At 51.1% G+C, this 22510-nt stretch overlaps 6 protein-coding genes across 6 annotated transcripts; 2 read left to right on the top strand and 4 right to left on the bottom strand.

The window, feature by feature from the left end:
* Nucleotides 1-1682: 1682 nt before the first annotated feature.
* On the bottom strand, nt 1683-2678 carry PV05_11335 (uncharacterized protein; the record flags this gene model as incomplete). The annotated part of the gene is made up of 2 exons (XM_013454811.1): nt 1683-2561; nt 2604-2678. The coding sequence occupies 2 exons, from the start codon at nt 2676-2678 to the stop codon at nt 1683-1685; spliced, it is 954 nt and encodes a 317-aa protein (XP_013310265.1).
* A 391-nt stretch (nt 2679-3069) lies between these two features.
* Nucleotides 3070-5591, top strand: PV05_11334 (uncharacterized protein; the record flags this gene model as incomplete). Its single annotated transcript, XM_013454810.1, has 3 exons — nt 3070-3406; nt 3474-4969; nt 5025-5591. 3 exons carry the CDS (start codon nt 3070-3072, stop codon nt 5589-5591), a joined length of 2400 nt encoding a protein of 799 aa, XP_013310264.1.
* A 1100-nt stretch (nt 5592-6691) lies between these two features.
* Nucleotides 6692-9579, bottom strand: PV05_11333 (uncharacterized protein; the record flags this gene model as incomplete). The annotated part of the gene is made up of 7 exons (XM_013454809.1): nt 6692-7163; nt 7243-7352; nt 7469-7607; nt 7669-7913; nt 7985-8200; nt 8719-8801; nt 8862-9579. 7 exons carry the CDS (start codon nt 9577-9579, stop codon nt 6692-6694), a joined length of 1983 nt encoding a protein of 660 aa, XP_013310263.1.
* Nucleotides 9580-9927: 348 nt separating this feature from the next.
* Nucleotides 9928-12779, top strand: PV05_11332 (uncharacterized protein). Its single transcript, XM_013454808.1, has 6 exons — nt 9928-11065; nt 11117-11236; nt 11292-11760; nt 11822-12087; nt 12155-12306; nt 12368-12779. Exons 1-6 carry the CDS (start codon nt 10784-10786, stop codon nt 12612-12614), a joined length of 1536 nt encoding a protein of 511 aa, XP_013310262.1. The 5' UTR covers nt 9928-10783; the 3' UTR covers nt 12615-12779.
* A 748-nt stretch (nt 12780-13527) lies between these two features.
* PV05_11331 (uncharacterized protein) lies at nt 13528-17948 on the bottom strand. The gene is made up of 2 exons (XM_013454807.1): nt 17458-17948; nt 13528-17152 (listed from the first exon to the last, which is right to left on the bottom strand). Exon 2 carries the CDS (start codon nt 17125-17127, stop codon nt 14932-14934), a length of 2196 nt encoding a protein of 731 aa, XP_013310261.1. The 5' UTR covers nt 17128-17152; nt 17458-17948; the 3' UTR covers nt 13528-14931.
* Nucleotides 17949-18059: 111 nt separating this feature from the next.
* PV05_11330 (uncharacterized protein) lies at nt 18060-20577 on the bottom strand. Its single transcript, XM_013454806.1, has 4 exons — nt 20176-20577; nt 19274-20125; nt 19063-19220; nt 18060-19008 (listed from the first exon to the last, which is right to left on the bottom strand). The coding sequence occupies exons 1-4, from the start codon at nt 20456-20458 to the stop codon at nt 18763-18765; spliced, it is 1539 nt and encodes a 512-aa protein (XP_013310260.1). The 5' UTR covers nt 20459-20577; the 3' UTR covers nt 18060-18762.
* Nucleotides 20578-22510: the final 1933 nt, after the last annotated feature.

The following is a 22510-nucleotide window of genomic DNA, read 5'->3' as shown; positions in this document are numbered from 1 at the left end:
AGCCCCGTCGTCTTCGTTATCACACTGGGCAGCTGAAACCACCGCGGTAATGCAGATACTGGTGGCATCCAGACTTGAACATTAGGAGTAATAAACATCGCTCGTGGAAAAGGCTTCAAGGCTTGCGCTAGCGTATTGTATGCTTGGCCTGGCCGGATTGCTGTCGCAGTGGCTTTGGGAGAACATTGAACATTGGATGCTTTCCCGAGCTGAAACACTTCCAAGAGTTCTGTGTAATACAGAACAGAAGTGAGCTTCAACAAAAAGCTGACCTGGCACATGTACTCGGACCGGTTGGTGAGCTACAGTGACGAGGGGCGGACTGGCATGCATTAGCTCAACCCAACTACGCGTAGTGTGCCGACGCTTCGGCACCACACGCCTACCCGGTGCTTGCCAGAGTGCCAGAGTACATAGTACCGTACTACGGAGGAGTAAGGCTGATTTTCTGGGACCCCTACCGCCTGGTGACAGGAGGCGATCACCATTGGGAATTGGTTGGCTTAGACTGGGGCACCGGGGTTGGCGATGCAGCCATCATCAGCCTCCCGGAAATGCCAACTGCCAGCTCGCCTAGAGCGTCGGCCACAATCGTAACACAGCAACCACTCAAACGAGCACGAGCACGAGGTTTCGCTTGATAAGCTAGCGAAACGAAATTCTAGTGGTCATCTTCTCTCACCTTGTGGTCTCTCGACGAGATGTTTGCCCACGACAACATTCTTTCAGCCTTCGACGATCTTGTCGCCAGGAACATCGTTCTCTACGGCCCAGAGACTGTCATCAATCTCGTTGACGAAGGTTTTCAGGTGAGTACAACTCAGCCCCCCTCTTGCAGCTCTCAGAGAGTACTTTTATTGAGACTGAGAAGTTTGAATTTTGCATCTGCCCAGCATTAGCTTCCAAGCCATCCACCACCAATGCCTCAACCGAAGATGGACTTGAGCAGTTGCCAAAATTCGGGCCGGGTAGCGACCTCGTGGACGCCGACCCCCTGCTTAAAGTCGCAGAAGTCTCCAGCACACATCTGCTGGTGCTGAACCGCTTTTGTGTCTTTCGCCCGCAATTTCTCATCCTCACGCGGGACTCCTTTAAGCGACAGACGGAAATTTTGGACGTGCACGACTTTTCGGCGGCTTGGACAGTCCTGCAGAACCTAGAGCAAGATTATTTTGTCATGTTCAACTGTGGAAACGAGGCAGGCTGTAGCCGGCTGCATAAGCATATGCAAGTCATACCTTGTTCGGGAGGGTTCACCTTGTTTCCGGACAGAGACACCAAGAAGGAAAAAGTGCCTTTCAGACACTTCTTGAGGCGAATACCAAATGGGGGACCGCGATCGACGGAGGGAGGGTCGATTCCGCTTGTTGGGGTCTACCAGGAGCTCCTTGAAGACGCCTTTTCCGGAAAGAAACGCTCAAAAAATGATGGGGTTCAATACTACCCGCACAACGTCGTGCTAACGACGAGGTGGCTCATGGTCATCCCTCGCAGGAAAGCAACCTTCCATGGGGCCAGCGCAAATGCTGCCGGTATGATGGGCATGATTTGGGTCACCAGCGACCATGAGTTACAGTGCTGGAAAGACCAAGGGCTGTCAAATGTGCTTGGCGAATTGGGTACCCGCTTGAGATCATCGGATAGGCTATAGGCAGACGTCGCTGTCTACAACGTACTGTAGCTTATTTCAACGATCCATCTCTCGTCAGGTTCTCGTACAATGCCCAGGCAGCGAGGGTTTTGGCGTCCCTCGCTCCTTCTCTCCACAAGTCCTCATATTTGACCAGCTTGACCTCGATTTTCTCTCGGTCTTTGGCGTTCCCCGTCAGCTTGCCTTCGAGTTCCTTTATCTCCCTCAAAGACATCCTCCTTTCCCACAGGAAGAGTGCAATGAACTCGTCGCAGCCTCCAGGGCTCGGGTACATGGCTTTTTTCAGGTGCGGTTCCACATTCTTGGAGTTCTTCAAGGCCAGCTCCGTCATGTCCATAAGCTCGTGCTTTGGGACCTTAATGCCTGTCTCCTCTCGGATTTCGGTGGCAGCTGCACCCACGAAAGTGCCCTCCTCGTCAATCATTCCCGCCGGAATCTCGAAGAATCGAAGACTTCCCGCCGGGATGCGCGGCTGTTGTGTCATTATCACCCAGCGATCAGTGCTGTCTCCTAGCGGCCGAAGTATCATAAGGATGGCTACACTGCCGCCTCGGAGAAAGACGATTCCGGGCAAAGGCCTCGAGTCTGCGTCATTCTGGACAATGGTCTCCATCAGGACGAACCCTATGCGACTACCGAAGTATTCCACCGCATGCACATCGATCTGGCGCAGGGTATAACGCTCCTCCATTTTGTGGAAAGGATGATGTTGTGTGGACTGCAATGACAAGGATTTTTGCAAAGTTTCAAGCCAATTCTTGAAGGGAATGAAGGACAGTAACTGTTCGCGTGTGACATTCGCCGGTATTCTGACTTGCACTCTAGGGTAAGGCTTTGGGAGCTCAAATGCCGACATGATGAAGCGAGGGTTGTGCTGGCTCGAGTGTGTCAGGGCATCTGGACACTTGCGCTGAGCAGGCAGAACTCCAAGTACTTATAGTCTGTGAATCACATTTTCGAACTTGCTCGCTACCAAAGTGCCAGGTGCAAGCACCGCGGTGCTGATATAGTACTCGAGGGCAAGCATGTGAAGGCTGATGGGCCAGAATTTGTCGGTTGCACGCGAAGGAACTTTGGATGCAATACGCCAGACCTAGCCCGCTCCCCGGCCACAGGGGGTCTGCCGAATCCCTGGCACACTACCTGAGATTATGAAACGTCCTGAGGTACTATAGGTGGAAGCTGAAGAAGGCGCAACCACCTCCGGGGGCTTGGAGCACCGGGCGGAGTGATAGGTGCAGGAGAGCGCCTAGTGAGCCCTCGAGGCGCCGTCTGCTTCGGCAAGGCCAGCAGGGGTGTTTGCGGCTGAGCTCACCCCACTGAACTCGGTTCGCATACTAAAGAGCTGGAGAGCACTGCCCCCGTCTTCGACCTCAGAGCTTCCCTAACTGCCTCCAAGAACATCAAAGCTGGGAGAAATGGTCTGCAAAGTCTGCGAGGATATGCTCTCTGGCCACAAGGGCCGTCGAGACTCCGCGGTGTCACAGTTGCAGCTAAGCTTTTGGCACCATGACAAGGAAGACCATGTCAGAGCCTCGGCAAAGGAATCTGAATGCTATCTATGTCGCGTCATTTACGATAGACTAAAGGCATTGGGTTTGAAAACGCCCAGTCGCAAAGAGAAGGCCATTACCCAAAGCCAATTTCTATCGGCTTCTTTACGCTCCATCCCACGGCGGCCACGCACCTACCGACTTAGCTTTCAGATTACAGAGACTCGCCAATCTATTGCCAACTTTGTCTTACAAGAGAATGGTGGGCTCTTCTTGCTAACACTACCTTCCCTCGTCCTGCAACATACGGGCACTGACTCCTCAAGAAGCTAGTGACTTCGACCACCTATCCGAGGCTCCCATCAGTGCTCATACATCTGACCCGCCGGTCATCAAGATGGCTCGTGAATGGATTGAGCAATGTGCTGCTCAGCACCCCGGATGTGTACAGCAATCTTCCGCCAAATTACCATGGTATCCGACGCGTCTGATCGACGTACGCTTTATGCGTGATTCTCAGAATAAGACAAAAGCCGTTCGGCTTGTATCATCGAAGATAGGCGAGAAGAAGATTGCCGATCCTCAATTTGAAGGCCGCTATGTCACACTAAGTCATCGTTGGGGAAACAAGCCTTTCACCAAGCTCACGGAAGACAAACTGCCGGAGTTCCAGGAGGCAATACTGGTGAGAGATTTGCCTTGTACATTTCAAGATGCAATCCGGTTCGCGTGCGAGTTGAAAGAGGTCCGGTGGATCTGGATAGACGCCTTGTGCATCTTGCAAGATAGCGACAAGGATTGGCTCTACGAATCCTCTGTGATGGACCAGGTCTATACACACTCCTTCTGCAACATATCAGCCACTGCGGCCATGGACAACTCCGAAGGCCTCTTTCGATCGCGAGATCAGAAGAGGAAATGGGTGGACACTGTTTACGTGAAGACGGAAGACCTCAGCGTCACTTCGCAGCCGACGGTCGAGTGCACTATATCTGACCTTGAATTCTGGGACGAGAAGGTGGAAAACGCTCCTGCCAATAAGCGCTCGTGGGTGCTACAGGAGCGGCTATTAGCACCTCGGGTGATCCACTGGTGCAATGATCAAATCGCATTTGAATGCCGGGAGATGGACCGAGCAGAATGCCGTCCTGGAGATCTTCCTCATTTTCAAATGCGCGGAGGTGAGCTGATAGACCAAGCACGTCTCAAAGGCATCAGTGTACAAGTTGGCAGATCTTTAATGGAGACAAGACTCGCCAATGAGTATGGATTGGGAAGCTGGCAAGGCTCAGTCGAAATGGACGAATTGGATCCGAAGTTCTTTCTGTACGAGATTTGGAAGCGCGTCGTCGAGCAGTATACGAGAATGGAGCTTACCGAAAAGAGAGACCGACTCATCGCACTATCGGGGATCGCCAGGATGATGAAGTCGACCTTAGACGCACAGCGCTCTGATGACACCTATCTAGCAGGTCTGTGGCAGAATTATCTGGCTAGCCAACTCCTGTGGCACGTCAACGACCTCGACAACGTCCAGTCTCAACCTTTTGAGAACACCAGACCGGCGGAAAAGCGGGCTCCAACATTTTCCTGGGCCTCGGTCGAGACAGAACGTGGTGTAACGTTTCCAGAGACCACAGACAAAGGTCTCCTCATTCAGGTACAGGTCGTGCGTCTGACCTACCGCACACCGGACGATAAGTTTGGTCTAGTGACCGACGGGTATTTGGTTGTGAAGGGAGTATTGCGAAAGGTCCAACTGGTGGACCGTGCAAATGATACAGCACGTTCTGAATCTTGCTCTTTTCTTGGTTACAAGGTCGATGTAAGTGACTTAGCAACATCACTGCACAGCGTTACATGCTTACCAGAATGCGCAGTGGCATGCTTTTAGCATTGTCTCGCTTGCTCCAGCACTCTTCCTCGCAACCACAGTTTTGCTCAGCATGTTGTTCTGGAAATTACTGAGCGGCCAAAGGCTTCCGTGGATAACGTTTGTCTTGGCCAGCTGCGTGATCGCAATGGTGTTGCGTTTTGGAACTTCGAAGACTCCCACACGAAAGCCTGACAATACTAAGCTAATGGACGTAACCAATCGATATTTTTGGCGACTGGTGAAAAACGGTGTTCCCTCCAGCAAGCTGAACGAGATTGTTTATCTGGACAGCCCTGCAAGCGCTCCGTCTGTATTCGATGCAGATAGCCAGGTGTTTTGCCTTCCCGCGCTGCAAGACGAAAGGCACTTGTGGTGCCTTCTTCTCCAAGCCACGGATGGAGACCATGGCATTCGGTACCAAAGAGTGGGTATCACGAAAATCCTCAATATCTGGGAAGACGAAGTCAACGAGATCAAGGAGCCTCCGGGGGACAATCAGAATCCGCTAGGCGAATACTATTGGGGCTCAGAGGGCCGTGTTCGAAATGAGAGCACGATTTGCATTATATGAAGTCTGTTTTCGGGAAGACACTGTACAGCACTTGGAGGATTCTACATGAATCATGTCCTTTCCCATGTTGATCACATGGTTGTACCTTTCCGTGAGAAACTCGTTACGTAGTAACGTTATCTCAATTTCTAAGATGCATCTCTGGGTGAAATGACTTGGCTTGAATATGTAAGCGACATGAACACTGCCCAATATTGGCCTGAAGCCGGTGACAAATTGATGCTGTGCCGCCATCTCCCAACTACATATTCCCAGCTAGGTGAAAGCTGGCCAAATAGCATAGATGAATCAACTTGACCTAGACCGCTACTCGCGCTACAGTGCCGTCAACACCAAGACAGCTATATCAATACTCAGCCTCGCGTAGCCTCGTCGGAACTGGGCCAATGCAGCGCAAATGGCACTGGTACGGGTGAAATCCGTCTCAATCACTGGGACTCCCGGATGTTCGGAAACATGGCTTCTGATACTGCCAGATTGTGTATATATCTAGCCAGGTGCTGAAACTTGGGCATGAGAGGCAGACAAGAGACAGAACCACAGAGAGCCACACGATCTCAAACCCCAGATATCTCAAAGTTCCATTTGCATACTGCCCGTTCTATCCCCCGTACGACCAGATGAACTGTGTTTTGCGTTCATAAGATCCATGATAGTCACAGAATTGGTGAGCAAGTGATTCATAATGCAAGCTCTTCATTCATAAACGAACCTGGACCCTTCGCCTTCGGCCCTTCCAACACTCACTCACACAGACTGTGCCTCTTGTTGAAACATTACTCATGCGTAAAAGCCACTGGTCGTATTTCATTGCGGCATGTCACACGTGATATAGTATTGCATACTCAGCTCGACGCTTGCCGATATGCCCAGGCAAATTTAGCTATTGGGACGTTGCAAGGAAACTCAGCACCATTCTGGCTCAACTAATCCATGGAGAGACTGACCATAGTATGGTCCTGGGTTAAGTTGTATTTTGGACGAGATAGATCGATCGATCGTGGCCATGGCTTTCCTGTTCAGACGAGACATAAGCGAGGGTGTCTTTCTTCAGTACCACGTCTGTCTGCCCTCTTACTACAGAGCCCAGGACCTGTCGTTCATTCAATCTCCAGCAATTTCAACGCAGTGTCGATCACCGTCTCCCTCAGCGACCTGTAGATCCCCTTTCCAAACACGGCCCTAGCTTCCGCATCGTCCACCTTGACCGGATGCTCAGTGTCCTGCTCCTTGTTGGCGACAATACTCGCAGCCTGCACTGAGGCCCATCGCTTCATCTCCGGAAATCTCTGACCAAGGATCTCTAGAACATCCTTAGCGAAGAAAGGTTCTGGGCTCGCCATGATGATTCGTCTATTCTTCTCGGTGCCTTTGGTTAGAGACTGGACATGCAGGGCTGCGCAATCGCGAACGTCGATGTATGCAGTGTACAATGGCTGCCCGGGACTAGCTTCTGAGCCAGTGACTGGCTTGAGGAACGTGTTGTAGAATAGATCGGATGTCAGGTTTGTGCGGCCCTTGCTGAAGGCGTGCTGGTCGAGACGTTGGAGAGGGGGGCCGATGATCAGTGGCCTGCACAAGTCGAACAACATTCAGCCGTCAATACCACACACAGGGGTGGTAAGCAGCGAAAAGAGAGGTGGCAACTCACACTGAAAGCACACACACCGTAAACGCTGGCTTCTCGGTCTCAACAAAATTCCAAAGCGCCTTCTCCGCCAGGGTCTTCGAGATAATGTAGCTCGCTCCCGGATGTTGCATCTTACGGGCAACGTCTGGATCGACCTGCGCTCAAGGGACAATCACTGATCAGCCATCGGTGCCGCTTTTCTACAGCCATTCTTCCACGTCGCAGCGTCCGCCATTGGATAACATACCGCGTTCCAATCCTTGCTCGTCAACACTTTTCCGTCATACGGCTCCATTGGGCTCTGAACGGTGACAACACTGCCAGTAAAAGTCAAATGCTTCAAAGTCTTCAGATACTTCTGTGCCGCCCGGAGAAGCTCCAAATTGCTATTTTGAATAAGCCACATACAATATCTTTCGCTGCTTTCAGGACACTCGTGTAACTCACCCTTGGACAGCAGGACCGAGAAAATCTCTGTCAAAATCTGTTCCCGCCCCATCAGGAACAGGCGCCGCCGTGTGAATGATGTAGTCGAACTGGGTCTCTTGGAAGATCTTGTCATAGGCACCGGCTTTCGACATGTCAGGGACAGCAACCAGTTTGACATTCTTGGAAGCGAACTCCGGATGGGCAGAGAAGACATCGTCGGCTTTGACCTGGGATCTTACTGTCCCTACGACATCGAAAGAGCCCTGTTACTGTTCAGAGTAGCTCTTGAGGCCTGGCAAGGGAGGAAAGAGCGGTGCAGTGCACGTCGACTTACCTCGACAAGGTCTTTGAGGATGTGCGTGGCCAGAAAGCCATTGGCGCCGGTGAGTAGAACTTTAGGCATAGCGATGCGTGATCTTCTTCGCGCTTCAAATGGTAGACTGAAGCCTTGTGTACGAGACGGTTCGTCGCATGGCGAGAGCCTTATATAGTCGGTAGTGTTGTCCTGAGCACGGCCTCTCTCCGGTGTCTCCACTCTCGCTGCCCAGTACTATTGCCCGAATCGTCCAGTGCCGGCATAGCTTAGGTAACATACCAGAGTGCAGCATGTCTTCTCTGGATCTATACAATTATACACAACCGAAACTGGAGGGTATCTTATCAATCATGGAGCTCAATTTCTAAATGGCTCCACCGACAAAGACGATTAGTGAACATGCATCCAGCGCGACTCGGCCGATAGATACAAGTACCGTACCCAGGCAACCGCCTAGTTGCGTAACGAAAGAGACGTTCATGTGGACCTGATGGCCTCCTGCACAATGATTGCCATGTTTTGAGCTTGAGAGGATAATCTATTCCATGGAAGCGAAAGAGTTCGTTCGGCAGTCCTTCTCCTGCCAAGATTCAGCCTTGCACGTGCCTTCCCAGCACACCTCGCGGTTCCTCGAACGTGGTCGAGTTTCTGGATGTACAGTATCACACCACCATACGCAACTTCAATTTATCTTGCTTGACAATTTCATCTTTCTTCGCTAGCAATTCATCAACATCCCAGGTCGCACTTACGTATCGCCCATTCAGCCATGCTCTTTGCCCTTTGGTAAGCCACACCGCGAAACCAGCACAGAGCTCCGGGGTATCTATCATTGCTATTATCAGTGTCAGCTTGTCATTCGAAGACGTTGCCATCAAGTTTGGAAGAAACTCACCAGCCTCCACGAGCGGACCTAGATCCTTCGCGATCCCCGTCGGAACACCACCCGGATGTAGAGACAAGCAGTTGACTCCCTGCCCTTCATACTCTGACACGACAAATTCGGAAAGTCTGATGAGTGCAAACTTGGAAGCATGGTATGCTGAGCCGCCTGGCATGGCGAAATGAGCTGCAATTGTGGTTGTGTTGATGACGTCTACCGTAACACCTTGAGTCTTCGCTGTATCCACCAGCAAGGGAAGAAACGACTTCAACATCAGGTATGTGCCCTTGATATGCAGGTCCCAAGTCTTGAACCACATGTCGGTGTCGCCATCTGCGATTGGTGCCCATTTGTTGGTCATGCCTGCATTGTTGATCAGGACATCAAGCCTGCCTTCCTCCTGTCTGACTGTTTCGGCCATCGAGACGACTGAGCTCTCGGCAGTAACATCGACGGCCTGTTTACTGACTCTGACGTGCGGATTGATCTTTTTGATGCTCTGCTCTACCTCATCCAGTTCGGAAGCACTCCGTGCGCAGACGACAATGCAGGCAACACCACTCTCGGCGTATCGTAATGCGACGGACCGGCCAATGCCGCGACCGGATCCAGTAATTAGCACTACCTTTCCTGGTTGAGAGAGGTCGGACTTGGTAGGGTCGATAGCGGGATATATATCATTGTGAATGGTTTGAGTGAAGTTGTAGCCGGAATGTGGTGGGTATTCCATGACTGTTTTGGTAACGATCGAGCAGATGCTTGTTCTGATTGTTTCGGACACGACTAAGAGAGTATTGTGTTTCGAGACTCGAATGTCCCAGGAAGAAAGCCTTCCATGGCCCCATATATATACCCATGATGAAGATCGCTTCAAGCAATGAGGCTAGACTCTGTCCCGCTTGAGTCTTCTTTCATGGCGAGATGGCCCTGAATCAACCGACAAGTGTGAGCCACAGTTACCTGCGAGATGCCGTGTGCTTCGCCGTAATAATTGGTTCACCTCAGCCAAGCCATGATGTTTCTTACTTGCACTGGAGGCTGATTCGGCTAATAAGCCAACTGTTGGCTCACCCCGGTACTCACCCACTCACCGCTCACCTCGTCACCTAAGCCAACAGTACGGATCTACAAATTTCCTTCATGAGCCGAAAAGAGGCTATGAGAAGCGCACAGATTTTCGCCCTTCGATCAGAAGACCATCTCGGAACCTGCAAAGAGACTCCTCCGTGTAGGTAACCATTTGTCGGCCATCGCCAGCGTGGTTAAAAACGGATTGTCGACCATTTTGAAACACCCTTCAAGAATCGGCACCTTTCTACGGGAGTACAGTACAGCGAGCACATGACCCGGCAGGTGTATCTACTGGAAGCCCGAAACCCAGGCCTGGTGCTAAGGTATTCTCAGAGACGACAAACCTATGGCTTGCCCTTCGCGGTCAGCTGGGTGCCAGCATACAAAAGTCCTGCAAGCCGGGCCAACTCGTCTCAAGGTCTTGAATCGGTGGACCATTGCTTGCTCAAATCGGAGACGTTTGAAGCTCGAGTCCCAAAGAGCATTCGTCCAGTGTTAGTATTTCCTTTATTCTCTAAAGTCCTCTAGTTCGATGCAGCATCAGTTCCCCGGACAAAAGTCTAACAATCCTCGGCATGTCGACTGCCCATCGAGTCAGTCCTGATTTGCAATCCAACGGCTTTTTCGGGAACTGACCCTTCGGTCGACCCCGCTAATGCAAAAGGTCGCTTCAGCGGAATGTTTACCCCATACATCCCCCATACTAACTCGGCAATCTTTGTGGACGACGAGCGGGGTCTAGCTTGAGTCAGAAACACCTGACATCGAACAACCGCGGCGACGATTGACGTAGTAGTACTTAAGCGGGCCACTGGCAATCTGTACCAAATGCAACTTGAAACACAAAGAAGCCCACGCCCAACATGCATCGCGAAGGCATCAAGAGAAACAAGATCAATCCCTACAACATCCTCATCCTGTGCTTCCTAGGCCTCGGGTCCATGACCTATGGATACACAGCTAGTATCATAGGTACAACCCTAGGTCAACCCTCGTTCATCGAGTACTTTGACCTAGCCACCAGGAACAATGGCACCGACCTGATTTCCACCATGAACGGCCTCTTCCAGACCGGCGGCGTTATTGGCACCTTGATTCTTCCCTACATCTCCGATCGCTGGGGCCGGAAATGGGGCATCGCCGCTGTGAGTGTACCAATGTCAGTATTCTCTTGCGTCTAACCACCCAGCCTGCAGTCGGCGATCCTCTGCGTAATATCCGGCGCCTTTCTTGCCGGAAGTACCAACATTGGCGAGTTCATCTTCTTCCGGTTCATTGCAGGTGCCGGCGCATTCATGATTCTTGCCGCCGTACCCGTGAGGATATTGTCCTGTCCTGTGTCTCTGCGTGCAATATTCTCACATCAATCAGATCTGGATGAACGAAGTCGTACCGGTAGACCTTCGAGGCGGTCTCGTCGACATCCACGCTGTCTGCCTCCTGTTTGGTTATACAGTTCAGGGCTGGGTTGGCTTTGGCTTTTATTTCTGGGATGGAGGCAGCAAGACATGGCGTCCACCTCTGGCCCTTCAATGTGCTTGGCCCTTGATGCTCCTTGCCGGTTTGTATTGGATCCCCGAGTCTCCGCGCTGGCTGGTGATGAAAGACCGCCATGAGGAAGCCAAGGAGATTCTCAAGAAGCTTCACTCGTCACCAGGCGACCCGGATGATACTTTTGCCAGTACCGAGTACTATCAAATCAACAAGCAGATCGCAATCGATCGAACACTGGGAAGCTCGTGGATGCATATGATTCGGAAGCCTTCGTACCGCAAGAGGTGCCTCCTTGCTCTGGGTACAACGGGTATTGTCCAATGCTCGGGAGTTTTGGTTATCAACAGTAAGAATCCTGTGGTCTCTTCATCCAGATTAGTCCAGTCCATCCCTGACACAGTGTCCAGATTATGGCCCAACTCTCTACGCCACCCTGGGCTTCAGTCAAGTCAAGCAGCTCCTGTATCCTGCTGCATGGCTGACGTTTGCACTTGGTCTAAATGCTATGGCCATTTTCCTTGTCGACTTGTTCCCCCGAAACAAATACATCGCTTTTGGGGTCCTGGGATGTATGGCCACGCTGATCGTAGAAGCCGCCCTCGTGGCCAACTTTGTACCGTCGGACAATGAGAGTGCCCTGCAAGCTGCAGTTGCAATGTTCTTTGTCTTCCAGGTGGGTGATTTACGCATCCTTGAAATGGCGAGAACAAAATCATTGCTGACTGACTTCCGCCGTCTAGGTCTTCTACGGCTTATGTCTGGATGGGACACAATTTTCCTACCTGGGAGAAATCTTTCCGACCCACCTTCGCGCCAAAGGAGTCTCACTGGGCGTTGCGATGATCTCCCTGATGAACATTGTCTGGTTGCAGTCGGCGCCCACGGCATTCGCGTAAGGCCCATCCCGTGATGCTCACTCCGGCGCTTTTTGCGTATCTCTGACACAGTAATAGCAACATTGGATGGAAGTTCTACCTCGCATTCATCATTCCAGGCAGTATCGGCGGAGTTGTGATCTGGATCTTTTTCCCGGATACTCGAGGTATGCCACTCGAAGAGGTTGCCGCAATCTTCGGCGACGCAGACGAAGTGGCTGTCTATCAACGCGAGATCGAGATCGACGAGACCACGCATACAGTGATCAGTCACCGTGCTGAGCCTGAAAAGCCAGAGGCTACCAAAGCCATCGAGACGGTCTGAATGAATGCTTGGGCGTGAATGGGTCGGGTGTTTAGTGAGAAGCGTACAATGGATACTTTTGCATGATAGCTTGGACGGGCCCATTCAACGGCAAGAAGAGTGTCAACCAATGTAGCTCGATAGCTCTCGTCGACGTGGCAAATGCCTAATTGTTCTCCATCCGTGACCTGTGAGCGATCATGGACAAGGATTGTTGGCCTGTGAATATCCATCCACGTGAGGCGATGTCTTTGACTGCATAATTTTTTCCGTCCTGCATCTCATCACCGTCATGCCCGTTCTCTAACTTTGTGAGTGGTTCCTGAAAAAGAAGCCAGGTGTGTCGCAGCTACCTGGCTTGCTGGCTCGCTGGTAGTGTCGAGGAGTTTACCGGAACAAGATTTCGCCGGTCCGTGCCGCTTTCCTCCATCAGGGTGAGGGATTGCTTGTGTTGTAAGGTTCTGCTGTTTCACCAAAATACCCAAACGCTCCGTACACGGAAAGCACAATTACGGCTTTAGGAAATAAACATAAAGGAACAATAGTATAACCGATCCGTTCCGTCAGCCTCGGCTTTTCTCCATCGGGACATTTTGCGCTGGTATTGTCCTAAGGTTTGTTGGTGCATCGAAATCCTCAAATCTTCCGTAAAGGGCAAGGGCAATTACGGCTTTGGGAAATAAAATAAAAGCGTCGGGACAAGCGACAGCCACAGTCTACCTGGGTCTGTGTTACTGGGTGAGCTTTCCATGAGCCAGAATCATCGACTGACTACTCCGTACTCTTCCTGGCATGACAAGTGCAGCTGTCCTTCTGCGTAATGTTAGTATCATATGAATGAAGTCAGCTGCGGCTGGGGCCCGACGAGTCGCCGAGGTTCTACTGTTTCAATGGTCACCATCGCAGCTCGAAAAGAATGTATGGTAAGGATTGTCAGGCCAAATCTTGATTCTGTAGTCTGCCTGAGTAATCATCTATCTGTACAATTTCCAGGCGTCCTGCCTTTCGGTACCCAGACAGGACGGATAAATCAAATGAATACTCAAGCTTGCAGTACCAACGATTCAGCCCACGGCTTTTGTTTAATAAAGGGTTGACTCGGAGCAAAGCTACACAAGTCCGTCCACTAATCCACATGATCCTGCATACCGGCAAACCTGAGGCCTGCATGCTAAGCCTCAGGTCACCAGGATCATGTAGAAAAAGGACCTTCTCCAAAGAGGACCTTGGCGAGCTGTCTCAGAAAAGTCCGACTTCTGATCTGTTCGTAAGACATGCGTTGAGAACAAATCGACAATTGGCAGGGAAAGCCAAACTCATCGGAAACAAACCACCAAATCCTCTCCGAAGGCGGACTCATTCTTGTTGAAGTCAGTGTTCTCCAGAACCACCCACCCACCGCAATCATCACTTTCGACTTTCTCCGAAGATCAGTGAAGAGACAACGACTCCAGCTGAAACCAAGATTTCCAAGCAGATGGTTCTGAAGATCCGGCAACAACGATGAATGAGGGCCTCAACATCCGTGCGCACATCAACGGCTTCCATGAGATATCCCTCAAGACCATAGCTCAACAACAGAGAGATGTTTGGGTTGGAGAGCCTGCACACATCGTCCCAAACAGGACGAAGGGGGCTCAAACCAACTGGTTCCAAACGAAATAAAAAAACAAGACCTGCTTCATCCTCGAGATACCACCATGTCGAAAGACAGGGGTATATGATCGGTAAGATTTATGATTCCACTCCATCACGCAACTCCGGTTGCGATAATTTGGCACAGTGCCAGAACTCGAAACGCCAACTCTTGCTTTACACCTCTTGCAAGTCAAGAGGCGCGACAGCCACTGTTGGGATCGAGGGCTATCGAAAGGTTGGCGGAGAAATGGCAGAGTCTTCCCACCAGAGGAAGAAAGACTGGCTGCGCCACCGGAGGAGGGGCAGGGAAGGAACTCTGGTCCCTCGGTCGTTGGCGCGAAGATTGGTTTGCCGTGGTAAGAACAAAGGCCGGATTGCTGTTTGTTAGACAATTGGTCCCGACCGATGATCACCGCACAAAGCATCCTCCACAAAGCATGTCAACATACAACATCACACGCGCAAAACACAATGCCACCCATTGGCTTCGTCCATCACTTTTCATGTTCTCAATCGGAATTCCATTATCTCCACAAATGTTCCATGGCTTTCCGCTTCATGGCAATCCTAAGCTTTTGTGTTGCTCAGCTCGTAATATGTATGAGTTGTTTGCGCTTCGGCAAGAGCCTTTGCAATAAACCTTGGAAGTTGGCATTCTTTTCGTTCCAAAATGCGTTCAAAATTCAACAATATGGTTTTCTCAATCCCCGGTCCAAATACTTCCCCGTTTGCTGTCAATTCTTGTCATCTGGGTGGGTTCGTATGCTCGACGACCTGAATACCCTAGCTTTGCGTCCTGGTGGTCTTCCGGCGCGACTTCGATCTCTTTGGAAGGGGTATACTCTGGTGCAGGCGACATTGGCCTCCGAGAGTTGACATCGGCCAATGGGACGTCTACAAATCCAGCATACCGATCTTGATTGTCAGATCGAAAATCCATGTTTGGCGCAGGAGGACCACCGTCGCCTCTGACTTTGTCCCGCCCGGCCCAATGCGTTAAGGCTCGAATGATGCCGATCAACACAATGCCCAGCCAGACGAGCAAGAGGACAGTCGAGATGAGGGCCTCGGTGCGGATGCCGTCCTCGACTTCATTAACGACTCTTGCAACGGCGCTTGAGATCTTGTTGCTCGCGGCATCTCCAGGACTTGCTAGGAAAGAATCGTCCGGATTGCTTGTCGATGCAAGACTGGCAACGGCACCCAAGCTGAAAGTATCGTTCGAAAGAGTCGGGAAGTCAACGTGTGCATTTTCGTGAACCCAGGTCAAGCCCTTCTGAATGCCGGCAATCTTCAGGAGAAGAAGGCAGTTCAGGACTTCCATGATAGGATCATACAGGGGTGTGCCTCCAAATGTGGTATTGAGTACATCTGTGGTCTTGTCCACGAATGCATTGAGAGTATCATTGACTGCAGTCGTGGTGGTATTGACCCACCCCAGCATGTCCTTGTTGATGTCGTCGCTTGCTGACGCAATGGCCGCATTTGTACCGATGGCCCATTGCTCAGATGCGTTGTTGAGTTGCGCAACAACTTTGTCGGAAAATGAGCTGACTTGATTTGTTAGGTTCGGGACTTCCTTCTCCATCGAACGGAGAAGAATGGCTTGACAAGCACAGGCAAAAAAGCCAGTCAAAGCTAGGGTAAGAACGAACAAAGCGGCATCAGTAGTGGCATAAGCGACGACCCAACGAACCAGACTCTTCTTTCTCTGCGATTCAAATCGATGTGAGAGTTTGAGTCCTGCGGAGGAAGTGTATGGTCTGCTGACAATATACACGACGTCCATAGGATCGCGGTCGTTCGACTTGACCAGTTGACTGCGTTCTTGCATGAGGCGCCAGCGTCTGATTTCGCGCCATGCCATCGGGATCATTGCCAATATGGCAAGTACGAGAAGCACTCCAATGGCGATTTTCTTGGCGAGCGCGATCAGGTCGACCAGGCCGTCAAAAAAGTCGTTGATCCCGTCGTTGTCGCTGCAGAAAGTAAGCTGTTCTTTCTGTGGAATTGGAAACAACGATCGGTTGAATGTGTAGGTTCCCAGTGACTCATTGATCAGCTGCTTGACTTCATCAAAGGGAAGCCGGATGATGCCTTCGGTGAAATTTTTGACTTCGTCGAAGGTCGGGATAGAATTGTTGAGTTTTTGTAGATCGGCGGTAAGATTTCCTGGCAATTTGAGGCCTTCGAGAGTAGTCACCTGTTTTGTCAAGTTCAAAGGCGGAGGTGTCGGAACTGATACTCCAAAGGCCGTAAAACCGCTCAGGGCGTCCAAGAATTTGTTGTATGCGGACTCAAAATCTCCCACCGCACCTGACATGTCGTCCCCAAGGTTTTTGGTCAGACTGTTGAGGCTCTTTTGCGCAGATTGAAGGGTTCCGACGACTGTGTGCAGACTTCCGCTGACTGCTAGAGTGATAAGGCAAAGATAGGTGTTGGTCATCATTCCGATCACAAACACCACAATTTCTTCCACCGCTGTGACACTCAAAGTTGTCATTTGCATCAGACCATCGACCGACTTCTCAACGCCAGTAGCAGCCATCTCATTCAGCCCTTGGGACATGTAATGAGGCATAGATGCCATGGTGGAACCCATCGATTCGACGTCTGAACATGCGGAGAGAGCCTCACGTCGTGCTGAGCCGAGATTGTTGTCAAGGCCAGATATTGCGATGAGGGTACGAGCAAGGACAAGTAGGAGTAGAATGGTCCATCGATTGAGCCATATCTGTGATAAACGAGCCCGGAGGCCAAGGTAGGGTGTGATGGATGGTGCAGTATGTGACAACGACCGAGGTGGGTCTTGGTTGGAGTAGTAGTCTTGTATCTCATGGCTGCCGGCAGGCATGGACGGAGGAGGGCCAGCCGCAAGGGCTGACGGGGCAGGCATGGCGCAGAAGTTGACAGGAATTTATCTGAATTTGGTTTCGCGTTAGTTCTCGAATGCGCAGCAATAGATTATGCGATATGTTGTACAAGAGGAGATAGATCCAAGTAGACTGGTGATGATGATCCAAGTGATAAGGAAAGTTTAAGTCATCAAGACTTTAGCAAAGAAAGTATTCATAAAGCAAACAAAGGAGACTCGTCACTCCACAACAATGAGCAGTAAACTCGACAATAGCGAGGGTAGTGAATGAGGCGGTTGACAAAAGGTGTGGGCAGACGAGCACAATAAGAACAATGGCATTTGACAATAAGAGAATTTCGCCGTACGTACCGCTATTCCTGTCGACCTCCACTCCACGCCGCAGAGGCTCCAGCGACATCTTGCATAGACCTCTTCCTGAAATCGCAACATGATTGAGACGTTTCAGGCGAGATGTGCAGATGGCGGAGCGAGGACATCGGCTGGTGGTGATGCTTCCAAACAAACGGGCGCGTATTTCCAGAAACAACACCACCAGGCTGAAGAAGCGCCTACCAACCATCTCCCCTCGGATATTCGCCAGCGAGACACGCGCACTCACGTGCGAGCTTGAAGTGAAACGAGTTGAGATGGTGGTGATGGCTGTCCTTCAGGTTGCTTCACCTTCTTCCCAGCACTCTTGTGGTCGTCCTCGGCTGCACGAGCCCGTCGGAAGTGACGCGACACAGAACCAAGAATGGCACTGAGCAGGCGGTTTGAAGCCGACGAGCGCAACAACAGAACCAACCCACAAGAATGTTGGGAAGACAGACACCCGTGAAGCAACTCGATGTCCCCAAAAGTGTCTACAGAATGAAAATGAGAAGATCCGAAGCAGGCTTTTTAAGAAGAAGATCATCATTTCAGCCACCGGGCGGCCCATCGTGTGGCGTCGGGAAGAACGTCTTTCGTCATTCCTTGATTTAATCCTGGTTAATTCCTTAGTGTTCCCTTTTCAGGACTAGTTCCAAGTATGGCCAGTGAGGCTTCCGATAGGTTCCCTGCCACGCCTGCCAAACCCCAACTTTAGCTCTCCGCATGCAAGGCGGTCCTGAAATACACATTCCTAAGGTACTTATTGAGCCAGAAGCGAATGATACATCCGACAATTGTTAATCAGTAGCACTGTCACGCCGCGAGCAGTAAATCATGTCAAGCGCTCATGTTCCTTCTTCAATATCCCGGCGCAAGTCATCTCACGCAACGAATGCGAGGTGGTTCATCGCTGCACAATGGATACTCAAGACACTTCAGCCCGAAAGTCATGACAGTGAGGGCTTCATCCAAGCTTGGCATCGGTGTGTATGATGCAAAGAGCGATGCTCGCGCTTGCAATGGCGACACGACGAGGGTCATCAATCAACCGATTCGTTTCACGCTGATATGTTCGCGCATCGTGCACCAGTGTGAGAAGCAACGGCGTCAGGCTCAGGACTTTGCATCGATCGCGGCAAGGTCACAATGTGCACAGTATTGGCGGAGGAGCAAGAGCGTAAGAGTGTAATGTCGCAGCCAAGAGTCCAAGGGAGGCGGGTCAGGTCGTCGAATGTTTCAAGGTCATCCGCCAAAAGCAAAAATTCCAATCACGAGCCAGGTCACGGTCACCTTCGACGCGCCTCATCGTTGCTCACCTTGACCTTGGCCACCTGGTTGTTGCTGTGCCGCCATTGCTGCATACCACATTTGGAGGTAATTTTGATAGCCACCGTATGCGGCATAAGGGTCAGCAGCACCGGCTGCGAGCGGAGGTGCAGCCGCTTGTGCGGGAGCGGCCGCTGCGGGCGGCGCGTAACTGGGCTGTGGTTGTGATGCGTATCGGTCGGTGATGTCGTCCCGACTATCATGGCCTTGCGATCGAGCACGCTGAAGAATGTTAGTCACTCTGTTCAAAGCAGGAGCCCTCCAGAAGCCACTTACCACTGTGTCAACCTTATCCATAATGGCACGTTTGGCCGCCTCAATGGCGTGTCGACTGCCAATCAAACCGATCTCGCGTTCAACGTCCCGGCCGGCAGCGGGAGAGACATTGATCTTGCATCCTGTCTGGTTTTGCATGTCACGAATTGACTCACCACCTGATACCTCGGTTAGCGTGTTAGGTAGAGAGCCACAGAAGCACCAAGCATACCTTTTCCGATGATCATTCCCACAGCCTCTCCAGGCACGTAGATAGTCTCAGAAATCTTGCCTTGAGATTCCTCTCGCTCTCGGTGAAGGTCTTTGATACTGATCCCTTTCTGATCACTTTCCACGATTTCCATGATCAAATCCCTCGCGTACTGCTGAGCCGAAACACTGCCGATCAGATTCACTGGCCGCAATCCGTTGATACTCTTGTTTTCTCCCAAGATGTTGACATGGCATCCGCTGCGATCCTGCAGGTCACGGATTGTTTCTCCGCCTCGACCAATAATCAAGCCCACAGTCCGGTCGGGCACCATCATTTGAAGGCTGTCACCCTCTTTGGTCGTAGCAACAACGGCTTTACTCTGTCCCCGTGGCTTGCTGTCTCCTCTCTTGACCACTTCATTGTCATCAATGACTTTGAAAATCTCCCCTTTAGCAGCTGAACGGGCTGCTCGGCTACCAGAGATCCTACAGTGTCTTTGGGTGCCAGCAACCTCTGGACCGTCGAGAAATTGTACACGAGCACCCGTAGTACTTTCGATTCTTCGTAGATTCTCACCGGACCGTCCAATGACAAGACCTACCACTCCTTTGTCCAGAGGCAGAACTTCGGAATCTCCTTCATTGCCTCGGTCGTGGCCAGGCGATCGGTCATCACGATATCGGGCTGGTGAGTGACGTCCACCTCTTGGAGAGAGGGATCGTTCTCTGGTGTAACCACGGTCATTGCCACGTCGCTCGTCTCGGTAGGGATTGTAGGAGTCACGGTAAGCGTTGCGCGGAGGCGATCTTGATGGAGATCTTGAGCGTCGGTAGCCTCTGTTACCCGCGCGTGGGTCTAGATTCATGGGAGCTGTTTTTATGATGAGCGACCGAGTAGCAAAATGAGACTCTTATACATACGTCGGTTAGGATCATAGACACCTTTTTCAGCAGCAATCCCTCGAGCTTTGGCAATAGCGTCTGCGATGCTGACAGAACCAGAGTTGATTGGTTGTATGCCAGCCAAATCGACGCTGCCTGAACTGACCGGCTGAGGTAGTCCGTAAGGTGTTGCGCTGCTGGGAGTAGTCGCGTACTGTGGTGGAGGAAATGGGGCACCCGGTACTGGCGGAGGACCTTGAGACGGGGTTCCTCCTTGTCTTTGAGCTGCGAGGGCAGCAAGGATATTGCTTAGATCTGCCATGACGAACAAGAGTGCTAACACTCAGGAGAGTATCGCGCGGCAAAAAGGAGATCGACAGAAGCGAGTTGAGAAGAAGTGCAAGTGAGTCCTTACGCGGAAGATGAAGACGGCCGTTGTGCAGGCGCAGTCGAGTTCGTGGGGCTCCATGCAAATTTGGCCGACACCTAAGCCGACAATTTTACACACACGTGATTCTTGCGCTACCTAAACTAGGACTAGATCAGTCTACATAACGAGATCCTGTTCGTCTTGACGAGTACTTCAGTATCACCACAAGGCTGAGCGTGGTTGTCCACGCAATCATTCTGAAGATGACTACAAGGACCCAACTGTTGCCTCAGAACTCCAATAATTTGCCGGTAAAACGAGTTTCCAAGCGGCAACACGTATCAGGCAGACGCTAGAACTATGCACAATTCCGCGGTGAAGGAAGCTGCGTAGGACAGCACCTCAATCATGAGGCATACCGTGGCCAGCCAGCCTCAATGGAGCGATCTGCTTTTCGCAAGCATTGAATTTGGCAAGTCGTTTGTGTTTTGTCAGCGGTCAGTGTCAATAGCTTAGACCAGTAGGACATGGAGAGATTGGAAGACACGGGTCTGGATTTCAAAGATGGTTTGCTTGACGAAGGTCTCGCATTGGAAGTCACTATCACTATCGAGCCAGATCCAAGAAAGTGGTCTTTCTTCTGATCAACATTCATGAACATCACCATTCGTGTCGCTGAAGGCTATGCACGAGCTAACTATCTTTCTCAGATATATCATTCCACCGGTATTTGCTCACATATTGTATGACTGACAGCATTTAGTGAAGTGGATTTGCAGGACATGTGCTATTTGTATACCGCCGTCCATCACAAACACCGCCTTTCATGAGTGACAGAAACAGCTTCACACGCTCTCAGAATTCCTTGTTTCCAGCTCAATAATGCAGCCGAATGCACAGTTGTTGCCGGATTGCAGGCTTGAGTGACTTGATACCTACGGCAGTCAAGATCAAAACAGAAAAGATCAAGCCCAACCGAAACAACGACAAACCTCAGGACCTGACAGACAATGCAACAAAGTCTGAGCCTCACTCAACCCCAAACGCCCTGGAAGGAGACATCATCCACTGATACAGATCCTCCAGCTACCAGTAGCGCCATCTCTGAGATGACTGGGACAGGCTCGAACCACGGCGCAGCAATTGGGGCTCCTCCCCAAAAATATCAAGACCACATATCAGATTTAATCGATCATCAAGCAGGAGCTGCAATATTGAACTCATTTGTACAGCAAGATGACGGCGGTATTACATCTCCAACCTTGCTCAGATCAAGCCAAGATAGCTCTCCATGGGCAGACCAGTCTCCCAAGGCTGCGACAACAAAGACCTCAGAACCGGAGATTGTGCCATTGAGCAGTAACGAGGAATACAACAGGAATACAAATGATAGTCAAGATGGGAAACAAGGGGATGCGGAGGTATAATGGGTTCCTTTCTTCCATTCATTCTATAGCAACGACTGATGGAGAGACAGACACAGACAGCTGATACGCAAGCCATAAGCAAGCCTTTCAGATTCGACGTTTATGATCTGCGCCTTCGTTGCCGAATGTCGTCATGCCGCAAGATGACTAGTTGCTGGGATTCCGCTGTGGTCATATGCCCTGGATGCGGACCGAGTAGCTATGTACGATACTGCAGCAAGCAGCATCTCTACGATGACCTCCAGTACCATTGGCTTTACCATTGTCGCCAGCACGAGGTTACGGGACCCATCGATCGCAGTACAATCCGTCCCCATCAGGATCCTATTCGCCCCTACGTGGTGAATAATGGCCACAACCTCGTTGAGCGCCATCGTCAAGCTGTTTACCGTTCAATGGAAGAAGGAGATTTCTTCATATTCGATGATGCTGGGGTCCTGGGCGCAGATTTTGTCGAGCCAACCAAAGAGCAGTGGAATACCACACGTGGAACTGGACCATATGTCTTCCAGCTTATTTTTCCGGATGACCTGACTATTCAATCCAGGAGGTTACAGTTCGATTATCACATCTACAT

Source organism: Exophiala xenobiotica (assembly GCF_000835505.1).
Source record: "Exophiala xenobiotica strain CBS 118157 unplaced genomic scaffold supercont1.7, whole genome shotgun sequence".
NCBI classification, from domain to species: domain Eukaryota; kingdom Fungi; phylum Ascomycota; class Eurotiomycetes; order Chaetothyriales; family Herpotrichiellaceae; genus Exophiala; species Exophiala xenobiotica.
Note: the sequence above shows the minus strand (reverse complement) of the source record. Positions and strands in the feature narration are given on the sequence as shown.